This window comes from Larimichthys crocea, chromosome XXII (genome assembly GCF_000972845.2).
Source record: "Larimichthys crocea isolate SSNF chromosome XXII, L_crocea_2.0, whole genome shotgun sequence".
Lineage (NCBI taxonomy): Eukaryota > Metazoa > Chordata > Actinopteri > Sciaenidae > Larimichthys > Larimichthys crocea.
Genome location: NC_040032.1, coordinates 20281783 through 20303068, shown reverse-complemented (window position 1 = coordinate 20303068; position 21286 = coordinate 20281783). Strand labels below are relative to the sequence as shown.

General features: G+C 39.9%; 2 protein-coding genes across 7 annotated transcripts in view; both read right to left on the bottom strand.

Moving 5' to 3' along the window:
- The window catches only part of LOC109139468 (hexokinase-2), a 45268-nt gene extending 40308 nt beyond the window's left edge, over positions 1-4960 (bottom strand). The window contains 2 exon segments of the mRNA XM_027273757.1: positions 1466-1561; positions 4784-4960. Coding sequence (XP_027129558.1) covers positions 1466-1504 — 39 coding nt within the window. The 5' untranslated portion in view covers positions 1505-1561; positions 4784-4960.
- Positions 4961-6452: 1492 nt separating this feature from the next.
- On the bottom strand, positions 6453-20185 carry uimc1 (ubiquitin interaction motif containing 1). Of its 6 annotated transcripts, XM_027273553.1 has the most exons (24): positions 20055-20082; positions 19615-19708; positions 18768-18835; positions 18046-18167; positions 17714-17798; positions 17349-17467; positions 16791-16965; positions 16520-16686; positions 15648-16385; positions 14971-15025; positions 14772-14881; positions 14144-14265; positions 13679-13874; positions 13399-13503; positions 13134-13189; positions 11841-12031; positions 11626-11699; positions 11001-11100; positions 9935-10243; positions 9461-9542; positions 9267-9369; positions 8830-8878; positions 8699-8732; positions 6453-8328 (listed from the first exon to the last, which is right to left on the bottom strand). In XM_027273553.1, exons 4-24 carry the CDS (start codon positions 18145-18147, stop codon positions 8151-8153), a joined length of 3150 nt encoding a protein of 1049 aa, XP_027129354.1. In that variant the 5' UTR covers positions 18148-18167; positions 18768-18835; positions 19615-19708; positions 20055-20082; the 3' UTR covers positions 6453-8150. The 6 variants fall into 6 exon arrangements, with proteins under 6 accessions (XP_027129354.1, XP_027129353.1, XP_027129351.1 ...); XM_027273552.1 differs by lacking the exon at positions 18768-18835 and having other exon boundaries at positions 13679-13847; positions 20055-20185; XM_027273550.1 differs by lacking the exon at positions 18768-18835 and having other exon boundaries at positions 20055-20184.
- Positions 20186-21286: the final 1101 nt, after the last annotated feature.

Genomic DNA, 21286 nt, shown 5'->3' with positions numbered 1-21286 from the left:
TACAAGCAAGGTATTGCATAAGTACATTTCAATTAGCATCCATCAGTTAACAAAATTAAAAGAGTTAGCATCTGTTGAAAGCTAGCAGAATACATTGTCGGAAAACATAATAAATTCCTTGCAGAAATACACAATTATTTGACAATTGTCCACAAATAATACTTACAGATAAATATTCTCAGAGGCAAAAGCGTCAAAAAACTTATCTCAGTAGTCTGTTTAGCTTGCGTGGGCTCACCTGAGCATGCAACGGAAAAACACAACATAGCCAGAACTAAGGAAAAAAGCGCTCACTCCAACGCAGTGTCTCTAAACCAAAGAAGAGACCACTCACTCTGATGCGGTTTTTCACAACCAAAGAATAGAGACTTTTTAAACCTGCTCAATGATTAATGTATGAACTTTAACTTAACATGTTAACTTTTTAACCCTTAAAGACAGAACACTCAGCAACTACACCCCTAGATGCTAAATCCTTTGAAATATCAAATAAATGTTGCAGAGTAAAAAGTACAGTATTTGCCTGTCAAATTGAGCGAAGTAGAAGTATAAAGCAGTACTAGTAGTAGTAAGTACTGATAACATTCTTGTGCTTAAGTAGGATTTAAAATGCAGTATACTGGTATCTTGGTATGCCTTTCTCCCAAACAATTACAGACACCAATGGCGTCTGTCATCACAACATAATTATAAAAACAATTAAGTCCACTGGTTTTCAAACTATGGTACATGTACCACTTGTTGTACGCCACTTAGCACATGCATACATCCATGATTATGACAATGAACGGTCACTGTTAGTGGTCACTCAGTGGTCATTTGGAAAATGGAAATACTACAAAGTGAAGTGTGTGGCACAGGAGTAGTTTTTCAACAAACAACAAACAAACTGTTCAGGATCCAACAGCAGTCAACAATGAATAATCTCATTATTAGGAATAAACCCTCCTATGAAGACTGTCAGTAGCTTTCTGAGTTGGTCCATGATGTAAAAAGTTTGTCATATATAAATGTGACCTCAAATTGAACCTGGTGAATGTGTGCTCAATGACAGATTAATTCCCATTCATCTGTCATTGAGTGGTCCTGTGACTGAATCAAAATAGATTTGTAATCTGACAAAGATTTTGTAATCTGACAATCCTCCTATAGTGAGTAACAAGTTATGAATTTAAAAGTTACACCCAATCACTTTGGTTTTAAGCACTAGGATAAAAAGTTGCCGGAAGTTGCCAAATATCAAAGTTGAAGTACTCATTGTGGACAACACCTTCTTTCTTCACACTTCACACAACATAAACTGGAAATAACAATAAAATCAGTAAAACCTACACAGTAACCAATAATAATACATTAAAAAACCATGATCTTCAAAGTAACAAAGATTTCAGATAAATGTGGTAGAGTACAAAATACAATATTTGTCAAAAAAACAACAATGAACGTATCCTCCTCAGACACGTACCTTACTGAGCGTGTCTGCTGGTATGCCGTCTCCGTTCATTTTGGCCTTCTTGGAAATCTTTGTGTCGTTGTTGCCGTTTGCTGCTGCACTGCTTATCTGGAGAGGTAAAACGGTCAGTTCATCAAATTTACAAGAAATACTGTGTGACCCAGAGTCATGAAGTGACTCATGCCACCACCCTAATACACTGAAGGTGAAGTAATCTTGTTGAACGTGATTACGGCCATGATAGTGAGTATGTGAAGCTGTGCTAATGAGCTAAATGCTAATGTCAACAGGAGGGAATTTAGCCATAACAGGACAGGAAAGCTACAATTTGCTAACATTAAGCTAAATGTAATTTATTTATTACTGCTGAAAAACACAAAGTATCATACTTAATAATACAAAACTGAACAGTAATAATCTGCAGACTGCAGATTTTGAGCCCAAAAAGACTTCTTGGTTAAAATGGTTCCCAAGTTCACTTCCATCTACTACCATCATTTAATTAGCCCGATGACAACTTCTATCATGGGAACTGCTTTGTCAGAGGATTTGATCTCAGGAAAAGTCCCTTAATACTGAGGTCAGGAGGTCAGGACACACATGATCACTGATGACACCTATTTCCATCTACAGTCTATCTAACTACACTTCTAACTACATCAAAGAACCACTTAATACATCAATGATAATCCAAAAATGTAAATATTTACAGACATTCTGGAACATTGTGGAACACATATGTAAGACATAGAATCCACAAATAAAAAGAAATAATGCCTTATAAAAACAATACAATGAAATACTAGATGGACAACTTTACCTGTTAAGAAAGCTAACATCCATGTTTGATTCTAAGGACTTCTGTCCTTCTGACAATCCAGCACACACACACAAGCAGTAATAATAAACCCATAAAACTGTACAATGACATGACATTCAGGGTAACAAAGAGGTCAGGTTTCAGAGGAAGTGGTCTGATGTGTCTGTGTGTAGATTCTTTCACTCAGTAATTGTGGTCGATCAAATATTTGTTTCCCAGGAGATCTTCAGCTGGACTTACCTTTAATCAATATTGATTTTGGTGGCCGAAGCCAATGTAATTTGTTTGTTTTTTTCCTGGGTGTTAAAATTATGTCTGAACCTGCAGGTCTGGACTTCTTTCTATTCTTCTTCATTGTCCTTGAACAAGCTTTAGGTCATCTGTATTAATATTAGCAGCTAGCAATGTCAGTCAGTTTACCAACTTTGGTCCAGACTGAAATATCTCAAGAAGTATCTGATAGATTGCCATCACATTTGGTACAGATATTATTTTTTCCAAGAGGATGAATTTGGATGACTTTGGCACTTCTCTGACTTTTCCTCTAGCGCCACTAGCAGGCTAAATTTGTACTCTCTCTGTAATATCTCAGTATCTATCAGGTAGATTGGCACACAGTTTGGTAGAAACATCCATGGATCCAAGACAGTGTATCCTACCAACTATGGTGCTGCATGGATGGCAACCATTTACAGTAGCTTTGAACACTTCCCTGTGTTTTTAGTATTTTTAATCACCCAGCAAACAAATCACCAAGAATCCTTTTAGTCCATGAGGTCAAGTGTTGAGTTCATGTTAAAAGTCAAGTGACATCTAAAAGAGGAACAAGTGCTTATTTCACTTCCATCTACTACCATCATTTAATTAGCCTGACGACAACTTATATCATGGGAATGCTCTGTCAGAGGATTTTATCTCAGGAAAAGTCCCTTAATACTGAGGTCAGGAGTCAAGACACACATGATCACTGATGACACCCATTTCCATCTGCAGTCTATCCAACTACACTTCTAACTACATTAAAGAACCACTTAATACATCAGTGATAATCCAAACATTTAAACATTTACAGGCATAATGAATACTTTCATTTGTTGCTGATACTTAGATAATGAGCTTCAATTTATGCCGTGGAGCTGTAAAGGTGTCTGAGCTTTTCATGAAGAATGAGGCAGGACAGGTTTGTTTCTCATTTTTTTAAACGTACACAGTATACATGTATATGTATACTGTACCGTGTACAAAAGTATGAATTAATTAAATTTAGCCTTAAAATGTTTGTGCATGTATCGCCCAAACTTGTTGAGTATTACATGAGCTGTAGTTTATAATTTGTCCAAAACAATATCTCGTCCTGTTGGCAAGTTCGAGTCTTTTTACTGATTCTAACTGATTCTCTCATTTGAACTAGTGCAGCGCTGTAGCTCTGTTGTGAAGACGTGACAAATAAATGAAAGACCGAACGGCAAAACAAGTGCCTAACTACTAACTACTAAGCAATAGTTATAGTCACCTATTCCAAAATAATTCAAATGTGATATATACTGCGAACATTAAGTGTACATCCATCGGTAAATACTGTAGGTATTCCCTCCAACTGCTGAATAAATGTTAGTTATATGAACTTAGAAAGAAGAAACTCCCTACAATATGGATGAGACAACTGAAATGTTACAAATAAAAAAATAAATTATCTGAATAAAGTTTCACCAATTAATCTACCGAACAGAGTACAAATACTGTATAAAATGGAATTAGTTTAACTTCCAACTACATAAATACTTGAATAATAAAAAAACATGAATAATAATCCAGGAATTTAAAAACTGACAGGCACCTTTCCTCATGATGAATACTTTTTGTTACTAATACTTTTACTTTAATAGACTTTTATGTGTATTGGAATACTTTTACATTGTCTGCAGTGTCGTGTTTCTACTTTTAGTTAATAAAAAACACTTTGCAACACAAATATTGTGACATCTGTAACCACATCATGACAACACTACACTAGGTTCAGTGGAGTTACTCTTTAAAGATCACATTACATTTTACTTCACCTATTACAATCAATAAGATGATTTCTGACTGCTCTCTTCACACTCAGGTGTGAACCTGAAATACGGACTCTTCTTCAGCCTGGATGAGGATGTATTTGTTGCACACCTTGGCTTGCTTTAGCTGCTGTAGAGATTTCAATTATGAATCTAATTTATATAAGAGTATTTCAGGTCTCTGAAGGCAACAGAAAACACACCAGACCATCCAGATCTTGAGATGAGCAAGCATTACTCCTAAAGTCACAATCATAAAGGTGGAAACACAGCTAAAGGTTTCAGAGGTTCAGGGACCTCTTTGGGCTCATTTAAAAAGGAAGCAGGGATTGGAACCCTTGAAAAAAATGTTTTCTTTAAAAACTAAATAGAAAACCATCAAGCAGCTGATTCGAGGAGCTTTAGCTCCATTTTCATGGATCCAGATCATGTGGAAACAGAACAGGAGTCACTCACCTTCACAACCGTGCGCTCTCTGACAGGAGTCAACTTCCTTAATGAAGACTAAACAGAGTGTGAAGACTCAGTCAGGACAGAGGCTGACTATAACCCCTTCATGAGAGCGATTTATCTCACAACATGAGGCTGCGCGTTTGTTTTCTGCGCCAACAAGATACTGAGGATGTCAGGCACGGTCAACACGTTTACGCACGGCGGCACGTTTCCAAACAACTGGTTTCAGAAACCGACACTAAGAGGCACAACCAAGCCAAGAAGGCACCGTGTTGTGCTCTTGATTGAGTCCACAGGAGGGCGGAGGTCGTGGAGTTTGCATTCCGCAGGTGTATAATCTGCGCGTAAAGGCGCACGAAAAGCGCACTAATGCCTCTGTTCTGGGGTCAGTCCAACTCAAAATATAAAACTACAGTGTGATAGTGATGAAATACAAATTAAGATTTTAACATAAAATGAACATTGAAGAGTGTGATTTTAGGAGAGTTCAACTGCAGATAAGTCGCTATGTACGCATGATGATGGAGGGAGAGGGTGACACTACAACCCAAAAATGAGCTTCCAAAAGTGCTGTCAAAACACAGTGATATTTCATGGCAGAACCTTTATATATACGCCGTTTTAAGGGAATTTATACAGAATACATTTAGAGACCATTAATTGTACAGTAAAACACTGAAATATTTCATGGTGAAACTTTCACTTTAAACGACATTTATGTGTTATTCTGGTGTCAGTTATACAGAAATGGTTTCTTTTGATGAAAAAAACCCGTCATAGCAGAAAAAGTTTATCACAGTAAAATTCTGACAACTACAGTTCTCAGTGGTTTACGTAAAAACAAGGTGTTGGTTTTGGTTTCTTTTTACAGTTTACAGGTTGGCAGAGTCATAAAAGGGTGGAGGCACTCCTCTGGAGTGTGAGCATCTGTCTATGTTGGACAGACACATTTCATGCAGTTGTACCCCGCCTCTCGCCTTATGTCAGCTGAGATCCTGATGAAGATATGCACTTATGGAAATTGGATGGATGGATGGAGATTAGAGAGTTCTTTATCATAAGCAGTGAACGATAAACTTTGTTGATGACGGTTGAAATCATTTTTCATGCCATGTTTCCAGGCTTGCTGCTTTCCCTTTGAAGGATTTCAATGTGTTATACTGTTGAGGTTTGGACTGTTGGAAACAATATCAAGGTGTCACGTTGGGCTCCAATCGATTCATGAAAACAAATAATCGCAGTTGCAGTCTGATACAAAATAGTTCAAAATGAGCTCCACGTCAACACACTGCAACAGTAAAATCATGCTTTCACATTTAAGTATCAGCCACAGGAGACATTTAAGGAGACATTAGAATTTTTTTACTTGTAACAGAGTATTTTTACAGTGTGGTATAAGTATTTTAAATGCACCTCAGTCTGTTTGATCACTTTTGTCCATATACAGTGACAGTTTTTATTCCTTCCATGACGTTCCTCATTCCTTCTGACTCGATTTGTAACAGTTTTACCTGCCAAACTTTGTTGCAACTGAATGTTGTGACATACTCTTACAAAACAACAGTGCGTTGCTTTATACAGGAAACACAAAGTTCAGGTTAGCAGATTAAAAAGTAATCATAAAGTAATATCACCTTCATCTCTTCCATGAATGAAACAACACATCTGTTGCTGTGCTTAACAGTGAGTTTACTTTTGTTTTGTTTTGTGACATAAGTTCACCTCTAAACTGCTGATACAGCATTCAAGTCCGATACTCTGAGCATACAGCTGAAGAACAGACAAAGAGAAAGTTTCCACGTCGACTTGACAGGAAATATTTCAGTGATAAAGATGGTCCACAGTGAGGAGAATCAAAACAACAGAACAGTAACTTTCTTCTTAAGTGCAAATTTCGCTGACACAGAAGCAGAAACTTTGTGTCATGATGCCGCTGTGACAGGCAGTTTAGGATCTTTAATGTTCAGGCTTTAGATGCATCAACTCTTAGACTCAAATGATTGAGCTGCAGCGAGAAAAGGCGATAAGGACGTGAAAGGAGAATGTTTCGATTCCTGTTTTTTATGAGAATGTCGGCTGCATGTGTTCAAGGCTGAAAACAGACAAATCAAACTAGATGAGCAGTTTAATTTTTAGTTTTAGCTCCTCTCTCAAACCTTTTGTGTTTTAATAACATTTCTAAGACGCTCATCAGAGACCACAAACTAAACAAACTGTTGGACAGACAGAAAGTGGAGGAAAACACAAAGTTGTCCTGGGAAAAGAAAACGTTGTAACCTGAATCAGTACGGTGGCCATTTCAGGACATTTTAGACTTTCACTTGTGCCACGCTTGTGTTCAGAGGCTAACATGTTTAGGTGTGTTAATACCTGACATTGAATGTTGCCATCTGAGATTCTGTGTGTAACAATATTTAGCTGGCATGATGATGTCATTAAGGATTTGCTTCATGCGACGCTGTCTGATGTTCCTGCTTCTCGAATGTGAGAATTTCCTGTTGTTCTTTGTCATTTATGAACATTATATAAATATCTTTGAACTTTTAGTTGGTTTAAAATTCATTTGGAGACTTCACTTTGGGTAAATGCTAAATAATCATTAGCTACATCCACGATGGCTGCCATGTTTGTCTTCACAGCTGTGATAGGCTCATTGTGCGTCCATCAAGAACATCAGAATGAGCGTACGTCACGTTTACAGCTAGTGTGGTCAATTTCTATGTTTGTAGCATTTTAGTGTCACGTTAACAGTTTAGTACAGGCTAACATTAGCATGGTAAAATTAACATCTGAACAATTTATTACAGTATTTAGTCTGATTAGCAAACGCCATGTTAGCAGGACAGCATGTTGTGTTAGCATAATCTCAAAATACAGACGAGGTGGCTCCTGTCAAAGTATTTTAGCCTCATGGTGGCGCTAGAGGAAAAGTCAGAGGATCACCAAAGTCAGTAGGGTTCATCTTGTGGACAACATGAACGCCTGTATAAGATTTCAGGGAAATCCATTCGATAGTTGTTGAGCTATTTCAGACCAAAGCGGTGGACTGTTTCACAGTTAGCAACAGTAACTTGTCATATTTCGAGCTAAAGGCAAAAAGACGTGATGGACACTCAACAAATGTTCTGTTAGATGTTAAACAAAGCTACAGTAACAAAAAGGGAACATTTCAATACGTGTAGAGGTAGTCTGAAACACCTTCAACATAAACAAACGTCATTTAGTGGCACAAAAGGAGTCAGTCAGGTTCTTCTGAACATTCAAGTGCTCGTTGTATTTGTTTACCTGCATAAATATAAAAACTCTGACATCAGGAAGTCTTTTCTGATGACTGTTTGTCTTTGTTAAGGCTCTGCGTGGTTTCCAGTCCTCATCTCCGTCTTTGTCTTGGCTTCTTGGGTTGCTGCTGTTTCTTGAAGTCGATAAGGCAGTCGGTGGCCTCTGAGATCAGCGTAAAGGACCTGATGGGAGAGTTACTGATCCTGATCGCTGAAACGCCGCCTTCCTCCTCTTCGTCATCATCGTCATCCCGCAGATCAATGACATCTCTGAATACATGAAACATAAATACATGAAACATAAATCCATGATTGTTAAAAGAAAAGGCATCTGTCCACACTGGAATGAGATGTTTCCATTTTCTATAATTCTATTGGTGTGTTTATTTGTGCTGAACGTAGCAGCTGTGAAACAATCAGAAAGGAACGTTTTATTTCTCTGATGGCCGTCCATCCATCCATCCGTCCGTCCGTCGAGGAGGAGGAGGACTACTTTTATAGCTTTTATAGCCTTTCTGACCTGATTCAGTCATGGTAGCCTTAGTACAAGAGAGCATTCAAACTGTCACCGGCTTATCACGTCCATACAGATAAACAACTGTCATCGTCATAACGTCAGAGTGTTTCTAAGACGTCTCACCCCGGCTGCAGTCTGGATCCAGACGGCCCGGCCTCTGTGAACACAGATCAACAACAACAAAAACATGAGAGCTTTGATCGTCTTATTAGAGGCTCACAGAGCGGCTGTCTTTGACTTGTTTAAAGACTCACCTGAATCTCTGCTCTCTGTTTTCTCCAGAGCTGACAGCAGATTTCCCTTCTGGAAGGACAGAAATACGAAAAAAGAAGTTATTATTTATCCTCAACACAACAGATCATAGCAGTTACCATCGTGACATTCCCAAACATCTAAGTTGCAACTGAACAGTGCTTAAATTTGAATCTGAAGTCTAACACGTCACCAATAAACCAATTAATATTGATGTTATTATGTTGTCACACGAACGCTGGATTTAAGCTTTAAGAAATCAGTTTGCACCCGTGTGTCACAAACGCGGGAGATTTACTTAAAACGGGTAATTTATTAACACAAATCATAAAACAAACCAAAGACATCGATGCAGGGTGGATGCCAGCTGTGGGAAGGGACAGAGACTACATCTTACGTGATGCAATTACTGGCGTGTTCAGTGTGTGACCAGGCTTACCCCTGCAGTCTTCATCGACTGCCGTTGGATGCAGAGCTCAGTGTGTCTGCTGTAATCGCTCAGAGGAACTTCCTTCTGACAGATGAAACATTTCTCCTGGGTACTGTAAAAAAAAAAAAATCAGAAACACTGAATTACAAAACAAAACAAAATCACTGAGCTGAGAGCTATGACCCGAGGTCACACACACTTACTTGGTAATGTTAGAGGGTTTGTTTGTCTCCTCAGCAGCCGCTGCTGCTCTCCTTGTTCTCTTCCTGTGTGGCTTCAACGACACTATAAAAAAATGGAGGAAGGTTTTAAAGCATCAACACAACAAACGTCATTTAAACTGATGATGTGTCTTTGCTATGCGTATGTCTGTTCTCACACTGTCTAACTACGATTACCCGCAATTAGTACCTAACGCTTTACACCACAACACAACACCAACTGTTTCACTGATTCTGGAGAAACTGGATCATGTTTTATAGAGAAAATGTTTTCTGGTTTTCCCTCTGATGTCCTCGGGCTGCTCAGTGTTAGCTCTGTTTGTTGAGTAAATCTGGGACTGACTTTTAGTCGTTGTCAAGAGCTTTGTGAAATAAAAGGCTGAAAGACAGACTAGGCTTCTTGCCGTTGGACTAATAAGTAATGTTAGCTGAGACGTGGTTGAACTTTTGTCTTACTTCTGAAGCTGTCAGGCCTCCGCTCGTCCACGACGGTCACCTCTCCATTGCAGTATGCAGCATGCATCTCGATCTCCGTCACGGGGAAGGATCCCTGACAGATGGGACAGTCCATGCTGGGTTCAGGGCTCTGAGGGACGACGGCTGGTTCCAGTTCAGGAGAATTCAACCTTTGAAGCCCTCGATCTTTTATCTCCTCCACATCTGGATCATCCCTGTCCTCTTCTACCTCCTCTTCTCTCGCACTTTGTCGTTCGAAATCACTGCTTCCAACGGGGACGTTAGCCTTCGTCTTTCTCTCCACTGGAGCTGAAAAAAGTCACAGAAACTCAAGATTGTTTCCCAGTGAATAAGAGGTAAAACGTTTGATTTTAGGCTCTAATGACTTCATTTTATGTCTTATGTGGCTGATTATTTTTGCCTCAAACACCACCAGCATTGAACCTACATAACACTTAGAAAAAACATTTCATTGTGTTTCCTCAGTTTTCTACTACTTCATTATTTATAAAGTTTATTCAGACTCCATAATGTATACAGTTGTTCAATGTGTCTGCTATTATTACAATAAAGTAGTTTAACTGCACAAAGTCATGTGAATTCATGTAGTCAAATGTTGAGCTGGCAGTTAAGTACTGCTATGCTATTTTAGCTTGGTTATTATCCTTCACCATCATGAGAATTCAGCGACTGCCTCATCTAATAACTCAACTACAAAGATGTCAGTTCATTATAATTGATGTTCTTTAATTATAAATGGGGTAAAAACAATCCCTACGTTTAATTTTAGCATTAGCAAAGGCTAGCCAGCTAGCCAGCCAACGTTATCGTTATCTGTGACACAATATTTGAAAAAAATGTTAGTTTTATTTTAAAAAGTCAGTTACAATCTTGAAAAAAATGTTAGTTTTATTTTAAAAAGTCAGTTACAATCTTACAATTGAGCCTAAATATGTAGCTCCTGTTCGGGTTTGTAGAGGAAGCTTTAAATAAGTTTAAATAAATCTATTTTCGCTATAACTACAAATATTGTTTTATGTTCGATTTGTTAAGCATGCAGCCTTACCATCCACTTCCACCTCCACCTCCTCCTCCTCGTCCTCCTCCTTTTCCCTATCTGGGAGAACCACCTCGACCTCAGGCAGCTCCGGGCTTTTAGGTTGAAGCTATGGAAAAATCCAGGCAGAGTGAGGAAACGAAATCCAAACCGGAGAAAACATTGTCAGAATAAAAGAGGAGGAAGTGATAAGACTGTGATATTTATCGTTTATTTTTGCTTTTTCACCTGGCAGGCAAACACTGTCATCAGGATGGAACAAGAAACACAAGTTACAACTGTTGATCTGTCTAAACAAATGTTTTATTCTCCTGAATGAGCCAAATCTGAACATCTGATTTATGATTTTGGTACAATGCTGTGTTCAAAATATTCAGTCAGAAAATCAAAAAGTACACACTACTGACACTATAAAATACACTAAGTACAGACACTACAGAGGTACACACTAAGTATAAGCTGTTTTACTCCTCGGATACTGATCTGATGAGTTTCTTTAGGTTTAAATGACACAGCTGTCATGTTGTTTTAGCAAATCTCTAAATCCTTCATCAGTATTTATTATCCTCTAACTTCCACCCAGCTGTAACTTAGTAATGATCTACTGGAGCTCTGACTGCACACATGAACTCACCTGAACTTCAGCGTCAGTGTTGTCCACTGTCAGATCTTGCGTCCTGACACTGTCGTTGTCACTCAGTTGTGTTTCTGTTGTTAGAGACACACTGACTGTCAGCGCTTTATATCATGTCTAAATGTTTTTATATATATATATATGAAAAAAAAAAAAAAAAGGCGTGACAAAGTGATCAGAGAAGCCAGTTCAAAGAAGAGGTGGAGCTTCAATACCTGGACAAACTTCACAGTCATCAGTGTCCACCTGTCCTTCTTCTTCTTCTTCTTCTTCCCCCTCGTTCTTCGCCTCTTTTTCTTTGCTCCTTCGCTCCTCCTCGCCCTTGTTGTCTTCTTCCTCCTCCGTATCAGCTGGAGGAGAATCAGCTGAGTCACACAGTTTTTTACCTCTCAGTCTGATGCCGTGCCTGAAAGTGTATAAAAATAAATAGCCTGGATGGCTGCAAACATTCTGCATAATGCCAGACTGATATTTTAAATAAACTTAAAGAATGACATAGTTAGAGTTCTCTTCTATACATGGATACATGTACCTACACCAGAAAAAAAACCTTGTTTAATATTCACTTAAAGCAGAGAAGGCATTTCTTTTTAAATCATGAGTAATTATTTGTCAAATCTAACCAATAACTCAGAAGCCAAATGTGTGCTTCAGCCCCATTCACTGACTTTATAATCAAATCAACTACTGACATCTAGTGGCAAAAAGAAACTAGATGTTGCTGTTTCATAGTCTGCATCACATTTATTATATATTATGTTATATATACTATTCTTAAATGCACTTTATTTTGCTGACTTTGCTGCTACTGTTTTTATTTTATCTGTTTATCTGTACGTATTTATGTCTGAATTTACCCTCTAAACATCAATAAAGGTTTATTTCAACTTATTTATCTGCACCCAGAATGCAACACGCTAAAACTCGGATGACAGGTGACGAGACGAAAACTTTCATTCAACTGTCAGATCTTTTATTTATTTAAATATGAAGCCTAGCCCTTCTTATTTTTAATGTCCTATATTCTTCTTCTTGTTTGTGTCGTTTTGGTGTCATCCATCAACACAGACTGTGCTTCAGTTTCATTTATTTCTTTTGCACCAGCTGCCAAAATAGTGCATCCATGCAAATAGTACATATATTTAAAGCATTGGTTTATGTATTTATAGTAAATATAACGTGTTTGTCATCAGGATTATCTGAGAATTTAAACAGATATTTTAGATAAAGTCTTATGTTGTGTACTTCCAATTGTTAGTACCAGCTTTTATGATCAGATTTAACTAGTCCACGCCTCGTCTTTGTCATGGTTGTTGAGGGACGTTTTTTCGTCGGAGTCTTCGTTCATGAAGAAGTTTCACTGCAGATTTTTTAAAATTTGTTTTATTCTTTGAGCCTGAAGAGCCAAGTCACTGTCCCACTTTGTTTTTGTCTTACGGCTAACAGGATGCTAACAAGAAATGTGTGCGTAGAAGAAGAAGAGCTGGTGATGTTTGCGCAGGTTTTACCTTCGAACAAAAATCTCTTGAGGTGATTCAGCAGGTGACTCAGGTGACGGGGACTTCTGGAGAACAAACAGATAATGCTTGTTGAACAGCTACAGGTAGTTACACCACCATACAAAGATAAATACACTTCCTGTAGAAGAGTCATTGAACTATTTAAAAGCATAAGAGCTCAGCAGCCTCTGAAATGTCAGATCTATGTTTGGAATACTGCGTCATTCTTTTGAATCAAGACTCAGCATCCAGGTTAAAATCATTGTCCTCATACCTCCAGCTGTGGCAGGATGGGCTCCCCCCACTCAGCCTTCTTCAGCAGACACCTCTGAGCCTGCTTCAGACTCTTCTCGTACACCTCCATCTGAGCCAGGATCACCTGAAAGCAATGAGATGAAAAAGTGAGAAATGAAAAGAAAAATTCTTATGATTGTTCATTAATGTGTGTAATGATGGAGGAGAGGTAGACAGATACGGTGGGATTACATCCAAATGTTAATGAAAATATGTACAGTAAGTAAGTAAGTATTTGTAAAGTAGTAACAAATGTTCACCTGTGTGTATCTGTCTGGGTCCAAGCCTCGTGGACAGAAGGGAACCCCCCAGTAGTAGTGCACCGTCTGCCTGCCTGCAGGCTCCCCAGGCAGGGCAGACACCCTGCTGTCTGCTCCCTGACTGCTAACTGGCCGTAGTTCTTGCTCTGCAGTGGGAAGCTGCTGTTGGCTGGTGGATGTGGAAGAGCAGGAAGGTCTGAGTGAGGTGAAACATTCAGAGAGAGTTTAAGTCTTTCAGCAGGAAACTCTTTGAACAACATGGCCAATGTAAGTCAAATGATCAAACTGGTGTTCATCTGTCCTCCGGTAATATGTATTACATCAGAAACACACTTCACGATGTGTAATGCGGGTTCAGTTTAGAGCTTCAGTTGTCTGTGTGACCAATCAAAAACAGATTAACCTTGATGCCGATCAGCGTCATCAGAAACTCTGATCCCCTGACGTTGTTGGTGTTTTCTGTACCTGCAGTTCGACCCAGTCGTCCCTGGAGAAGGCTCAGTCACGTGGTTCAGGGAGGCGGCTCGGCTATCAGCCTGGTGAACAGGTCTCTCCTCTGGGAAGACTGGACTGGGTGAGCCCACTGGCTGCAACAGACGGTGGAAAGAACAGCGAACACTCAACAAACTTCTCTTTCAAATATAGTGAATCAACTACATACATAACAGACGACAATAAAATAAGAAGCACAATGACCGCTGAATTAATTTGAAATAAAAATAAACATCTTCAACAGTTTGGACTGTAAATAAAATGAGAACTATGGCTGGATTGATGAAGAAAAGAAAAGCATTTGACATTTGGAGATTTCTGTAACAATTGCATTTTTTAGTGATCGGATGTTGGGCACTTCTCTTGTGTAAATTGCTCAGAAACCTCCTTATTGTGAATATCCATAAAAAAGCTGTCCATCCTCTGAACGCCCTCTGTTTCTAGTTTGTGTATGTACAGTTTCATTTAGTCTAACTTGATGGCGTTATTTATTCTTCTAGTCTCAGATACCAGTATGTTTACTCTAGTATTCGTTACAGTCTAAATACAGGACTAAAATTCTTGTATTGAACTTATTCCAGCCTGCAAGCAGCCTCTGTACCGTGACGTCGTCGTCCTCATCAGACCACCGTAGCTTCATATCGCTGGTCAGCTCCATCTCGGCTGAGTCGCAGTCTTTCAATGTTTCCATCGGCTCCTCCTCTGCATCAGCTTAAACCAAAAAACACCCAGAGACTCACTGACCAACCGGCTCTGATCACAGTGACTTCAGTAATGCAAACATTGATGTCTCACTGTACCTGGCTGAGATGACTCGTTAAGCTTGACATTTTGATCGTGTTCAGTCTCGCTGTCCTGTATTCAGAGACAGAAAGAAAAATAGAAATCTGGATGTTACGACTGAAATACTGCAACTGCACGGCTTCATTCAGTTTGACGGTTTAACAAGTGATCGCAGAGTTTAGCTGCAAAACTTTCTAGTGGAACAAGAAGAGAACAAGAATAAAATTACTGCTGCAAATTGTAGCTGCTGTTAGCTCAGTTTCTTAGCTGGGCTGTGAACACAGAGCACTGTTTACACTGCTAACACGGGAGTTTTGGACTACAGGGATGAAGACTTTATCAGGCCAAGGACCGGAAGGAAATTATGGTGGACAGTCAGTGGGCACTGTAACCGGGCTCAGCAGATTCGATGGTAGAGGCTAAAAGACTGAAGAGGACGTTGACGGAGGAAGCTACAACAAGAAAATCAGAGAAAGACAGAGCAGAAGCTGCCAGACGAGACTAAATCTGGGCTAAAAGCCTGAGAGACAGACGCCAAGCTGGGCTTCTTGCTGTTGGACTAGTAAGAGATATTAGTGGGCTGCTATGTCTTGTGCTGTTGCATAACAAATATATATGTACAGCTGTCCGTATTTATGACAGTGGACTCGTCAGATGCTACTCAATGATCCAACAAGTGTACACCTGAACTCACCTCCCTCGGTCTCTTAAAAGGACCCCTGGTCTCGGCTGAACTCTCTTCACTGGCTGAACCTCTGAACTCTGCAGCTGAAGGACTCTCAGAGTGATTAAGGTGAATCTTTTGTCGTTCTCCAGTCCTGTTGAACACCGGACTCGTACAGCGTCCATGACTCTGCTCAGTCTGTCCTTGTTCAGTCTCTGAGAATACAGGACTCTTGCTGGTTGCTGGTCTTTCTGAGGGAGGGGGGTTCTTGGAAAGGTCTGTATTTCCTGGGAATACTGGGCTCTTAGGCCGACAGGACGAGGACCTCACAGAGGAGGTTAAACTCTCCTGAGAGGAGAGTGTGAACCCTGAGTTACAGACACTGGCGTGGGGTTTGCAGGAACTTGGAGGCTTCTCATGCTGAGTATTCCTGCCAAATACTGGACTTTTAAAATACTCAGGACTCAGCTCTGTCTCTTCATTGTCGCCCTGATCAGTCTCTGAAAAGACAGAACTTTTAGGAAATGTGTTGGATGAAGTGAGGTGACTGGGGCATTTGGGAAAAGTTGGACTCCTGGGTCGAGCGAGCGAAGGCTTAAGAGGCGAGGTCCCGCTGTCCTGAGAGCACAACACAAACCCTGAGGTTCTGCAGGTTTGCAGCAGGTCCTGGCTCAGCCGGGGGACGTGAACCTCGGCTCTGTGGCCAGTCAAAGGGAAGACGGGGGATTTACGGAGCTGACAGTCATCGATCTGGGTCGAGTCAGAGCTCTGATTTATTGTTGAGAGAAAACAAATAAATACATGATCATTCATTTGGAGTTTGTGTTTGTGTCACCTCTAGGGGGGTGAAATAAATCAACCAACCAAATTTAAAAAGTAAAGAACAGATCTTTAGGGCGAACCTGCGGTGAGTCTAGGACGAGGTCCACCGTCTCTGATCCGCAGGGTGAAGCCTGAGAATAGATTTTCTGACTCTGGGACAAGTCTGGCATCTCCATCAGAGGACTTCCTTCTTTCCTTTTCCGCTTTTTATTCCAGTTATTACTTTCATCTGCACTTCTTTGTGCTCCTGGAAGAACAATACCGCATAGGTTCAGATTCATATGAGCTGTCAGATTATAGATATATGTCTTCTTTCCTGCTGTGATACTTCAGCGGCCCACAGTGACTCACCTCGGTTCAGGTCTGTTTCTATTGTGTCCTCTGATGCTCTCTGATCGACAGCAGACGATGGATTCCTGTTTGAGTACGAGAGTTTCCGCCGAGAGCAGAACCTGAGCGATGCTTCGGCACCAGACAGTAGACTCTGACTTTGGGAGGACGGACATGGTTGTATCTGGCTGACCATCTACGAGAGAAAAACCACACAGGGCCACAGAGATTTACCACTGATGTCCTCCAACTGCTCCTCCTCACTTTCTGTGAGTTTTCTGATGGACAGAAAGTTTAATTTGTTGCTAAAGTAATCACTAAGCTAGTTAACTCAGTCCACAATGGGGGAGTGTTTTTATTTACACTGCTAGAAAAGGAGCTTTGGACCGCCGAGAGGAGAAGGTTCTCAGGTCACCTTACCCGGCTAAAGAGGTGGCTGCACAACATCTTAGATGCAACATTAATAAAATAACAATAACACATGAAGAGCAACTTAAATCCAGAGTCAGACTCTTCATCTTTGTTCATATACATGTGTATATATTCATACTGGACCAATAAAGTGGATTCTGTACTCACACTGTCTTGGATGGCCTTCATCATGGCCTCCTCCTCTTTCTGCAGCCTGAGCGCAGTGATACTGGCTTCCTGTTCACTCAGACGCAAGGCCAAGTCCATCATCTCCTCCTCGGTCATCTCTGAAAGAACAACACAGACACTTTTACATTTATTCTCAAAAGGAGCTCAGTAGCAAAATAAGTAAATGATGCAACCATTCCAACAAAACATCCTACATGCAGTATATGTGTAGTGATGTTGTGGCTTTGACATCGAAACAGTTCTATATTATTATAGGATTTAGTCAAGTCTGATATTATTGTGTTAAACAGTGTTCATCCTGTATACTGTTATTATTTTGACACCCTGCATGTCACGTCATGTACCTTTGGGTTTGGATTTGTTTTCCCTCTCTCTCTTGCGTTTTTCTCTCAATAATGAAGGTGGCAGAATTGATGATGAGGGCTCGTCCTAGAAGAACAAGCAAACAGTTTTTAGGTTTTGGTGCTGTCATTTCCCAGAGTTCATAGAGGCCTTGTGTTTCACAGATCTGGAGTGACCTTTCGTCCCTTTTTTAGCTGAAGAATACAACAAACTACAACCCCAATTCCAAGTCTAGACTCAGTGTTAAACTTGAATAAAAACAGAGCGTAACGATGTTGAAATACTTTTTGGCTTTTAGTCAATTAAATACAATACAAAGACAACTTGTTTTTACACTGTCGTCGAGAGCTTCGTCCTCCTGTGAGTTTTCATCAGTCTGTCGGCTTCCGGAGGGGACGTCACTGCCGTCCTTCATTACTTGATTCCTCAGAGCCATCCTGGTCTGCTCCTGGGAAACTTAGAACAACAGAGACACAAAAAAAATTCAAATGTTAAATTTCTGGATTTCTTTCTTTAAATCATGTAGCTCACCTGCAAATGCCAAATTATGTGTCTTGTAGAAAATGTTTCCATTACACTGTTAACCTTTGTGTGTCTTGTATTTGCTATTCTCTGTGATTTTTTTAGGAATGTGACGACAGTTTGTAACTTTTTCTTATTTCTCTTGTAGCTGTGACTTGCTACAAGTTGCGTAGCAAACTATGTATGAGGAGTTCTTGTGATAACTTTCAAGGATATAGATAAGGGTTACGGGAAGATTCAGAGAAACAACTGAACTAATCCCATCAGACACAATCCGTAAAATCATTAAAAGATTCATAGAAATATATATCCAACAACAGTGACCTTTGACCCTTCAGGCAGCACAGTCGGTTAAAAACTGAAAAGTTGATCACAGGCTGTATCAGGAGTTGGGTAGCATGTTGAGTCAGGTAAGGCCTGATTTTTCTTGTGTTATAAACTAAAATTAAGGACATACTGCACAGTCTGATTGCGGATATTTATCATCCAGAGCACAGAGCTCTGTTTGTGTCCAGTTGTGATGTGGTATCTTGCCTCTGGCGGTGAAAACTGGACGCTCCCACTCGAGTCCAGAGGAGGATAGAAAGCGTGTCCTGTATGATCTGGGAGAGGTTGAAAATGAAATGCACTTTTTGTTCTGTTTTACAGTGTACCACAACATTAGAGCTAGAGTTTTTTCATGAGATGACGGCAGAAGGTGTGTCGGACGAACACAGGCTAAAGGTGAAGTGTTTCCTTTTCTCAGTAAAAAGGTGCTTTATGTTTGATGTTTTTAAAGTATCTCATTTGTTTGTTCAGTCATGCCTTGTGCCTGTAATGTCTAAAAAGCACGCTCTCGTATCACGTATAGTTGTTTATTGTTGTTGTTTGTTATACGTGAGCAGTGTCTTGTAAGTCCATGGTGGAATTGGTCTTACTTATTACATAGCAAAACACAGTTACAAAGTGCTTTATAATAAAGCAGAACACAATAAAACAACGCACAATAACAGTTAGGTAGGTAGGCTATAGATCAGCAAAGAAACATGCATAAAGGCCCTTTTAAAAGTGACTTAAACGTTGATTTTGCAGGCAGGTCATTTTATAGTCTTAGAGTCCTGACTATAAAGCCTCTGTCGCCTTTATGTAAATATCTGGGCGAGGAACAATGGGAGCTTTGCTTCTTTTCTTCTTTATTACCTCGTTTCATTCTTACCCTGTTGAATAAATCAAAGTAACGCCACAACATACACCTGTAAATGTGCGTTAAACCAGGTGTGTAGTATGACATTACAGGTGTGTAAGCTCAGTATTAAACCCAGCTTAAATAACACAAACTACACAGATGAATCTTAAAGTGCAGCAGGGCTAATGACAGACCACCAACCTCAGGTGAAGTTACCTGGTGATGAAGAGTGTCTTCGTCGTCCTCTCATCTGTCCGGTGGGTCGATGTGACGGGATGACACGAACGTGGAGCCCAGATTACCTAACCCTCTGTGTACAAAAACAAACAAACAACATCAGCTGAGTGATGAGATTAAAACGATTTAAAGCAGATTAATTCAGACTGTGGTGGGTCCAGCTCAGATTTAAGGAGCCGTTCAGAGCAGATCTCTGCTGTCAGTTAGCTTAACTGACACGGCGCGAGGACAACGGTTGGTTTGGAAACAAACTGACCGCACGAGACACAAAAAACTGCAAATAAAGTTCGTCTTTTTGATTTTTTACATTTAATTAACAGCGCGGTCGGACCGTGCGTTATGTGTTCGTGTGGTTTTACGTCCAACAGCTGCACAAAACAGCGACAAAAAAAAACAATATTGATTTTAGAAACACTCACAACAGAGTTTTCCTGACTTTCGCGGCGCCATGTTTGTTTCTGCTTACGTAGTGACGTGACGTCGACGTAAGGCGCGTCCTTTTTGCTGCCTTCAGGGACTGTCGGATAGATAGATAGATAGATAGATAGATAGATAGATAGATAGATAGATAGATAGATAGATATTAGCCCAGAGTTGAAGGGCTGTGACAAAATCAACCACTGTAGTTGTGATATTATGGATTATTATTAAGATGATTTAGCTACGCTAGTTTACAGCTGCTAACGTCAGCAGTCTCTTGTTTCCATAGCAACAGAGAACATTGACATGGACTAATTAGCTGTAAACAAAGAAGCAGAATCAAACACATCACACATTATGGATGTACTAATTCATTATTTGTCATTTTATTGATGCTTTTAGAAGTTGTATTGTGCTTATGTGTTGGAGTACTTATTTACACTAAATTATCAATTCTTCTCCATCCAAAAAGTTTTCAACTCTAGATGCAGGACAGAGGAAAAACATTTTCTTTATTTTTCAGAATTAATAATGTACCCATGTCCCTCTCAGGTTGACCATTTGACATGTGAGAGCCTGAGGAGTTGTTCCCCGTCTGTCCATGTCCAAGGACTTGCTCTCTTACTGCCTCCACTTCACCACCTTTTGGCTACTGAGACATCTCTGATTTGTTGAGTATGTCATGTGTCTTATAATGTTCTATGAATTCATACTTGATTTGTGATGATGACTTAATAATGTAATAAACATACTATATGTGTGATAAAATGACAATTGGTAATTCATAAATGTCTCTTTATATTCTCTGCTACCATCATCTCCTGTCAAACAGGATGATTGATTGCTATAGCTGTCAGTTTTAGTCCTTGAGTTCATAGATACGTGCTTTATTTGTTAACTGCTATCAAGGAATAGGACTCTCCTTTGTAGTATGCAGGAGATGCCGTGAGATTTGTGGATTTCTACTGTATGTGTGTACTGTGTGTAGGGTCTGCTGATAATGTAGTGGGCTGGTCTGGACAGAAAATGCCAGGGCTGAATTTTTGTCCCAGTCCACCCCTGACCGGGACCCGGTCTTTTTACACTCTTTGTACTGTTCAAAGAACAGCTGGGACAACACACACGGTCAACAACAAGCTCCTTCTATGTTCGACAGCTTCATCACTGCTTTGGATTTTCTTGTTGCCATGAAAAACCTCCAGAAACCACTTGTGTTTGTTTGTCCTACAGC

Excerpts from the sequence above, each read along its gene's own strand:
- uimc1 (XM_027273550.1), bottom strand. The coding sequence starts at position 19,648 with ATGAGAGGACGACGAAGACACTCTTCATCACCAG. Across the intron at positions 16,386-16,519 it reads TCGTCCTAGACTCACCGCAG|AGCTCTGACTCGACCCAGAT; the intron begins GTTCGCCCTAAA and ends ACAATAAATCAG. Across the intron at positions 15,026-15,647 it reads CTTTTAAGAGACCGAGGGAG|GACAGCGAGACTGAACACGA; the intron begins GTGAGTTCAGGT and ends CTCTGAATACAG.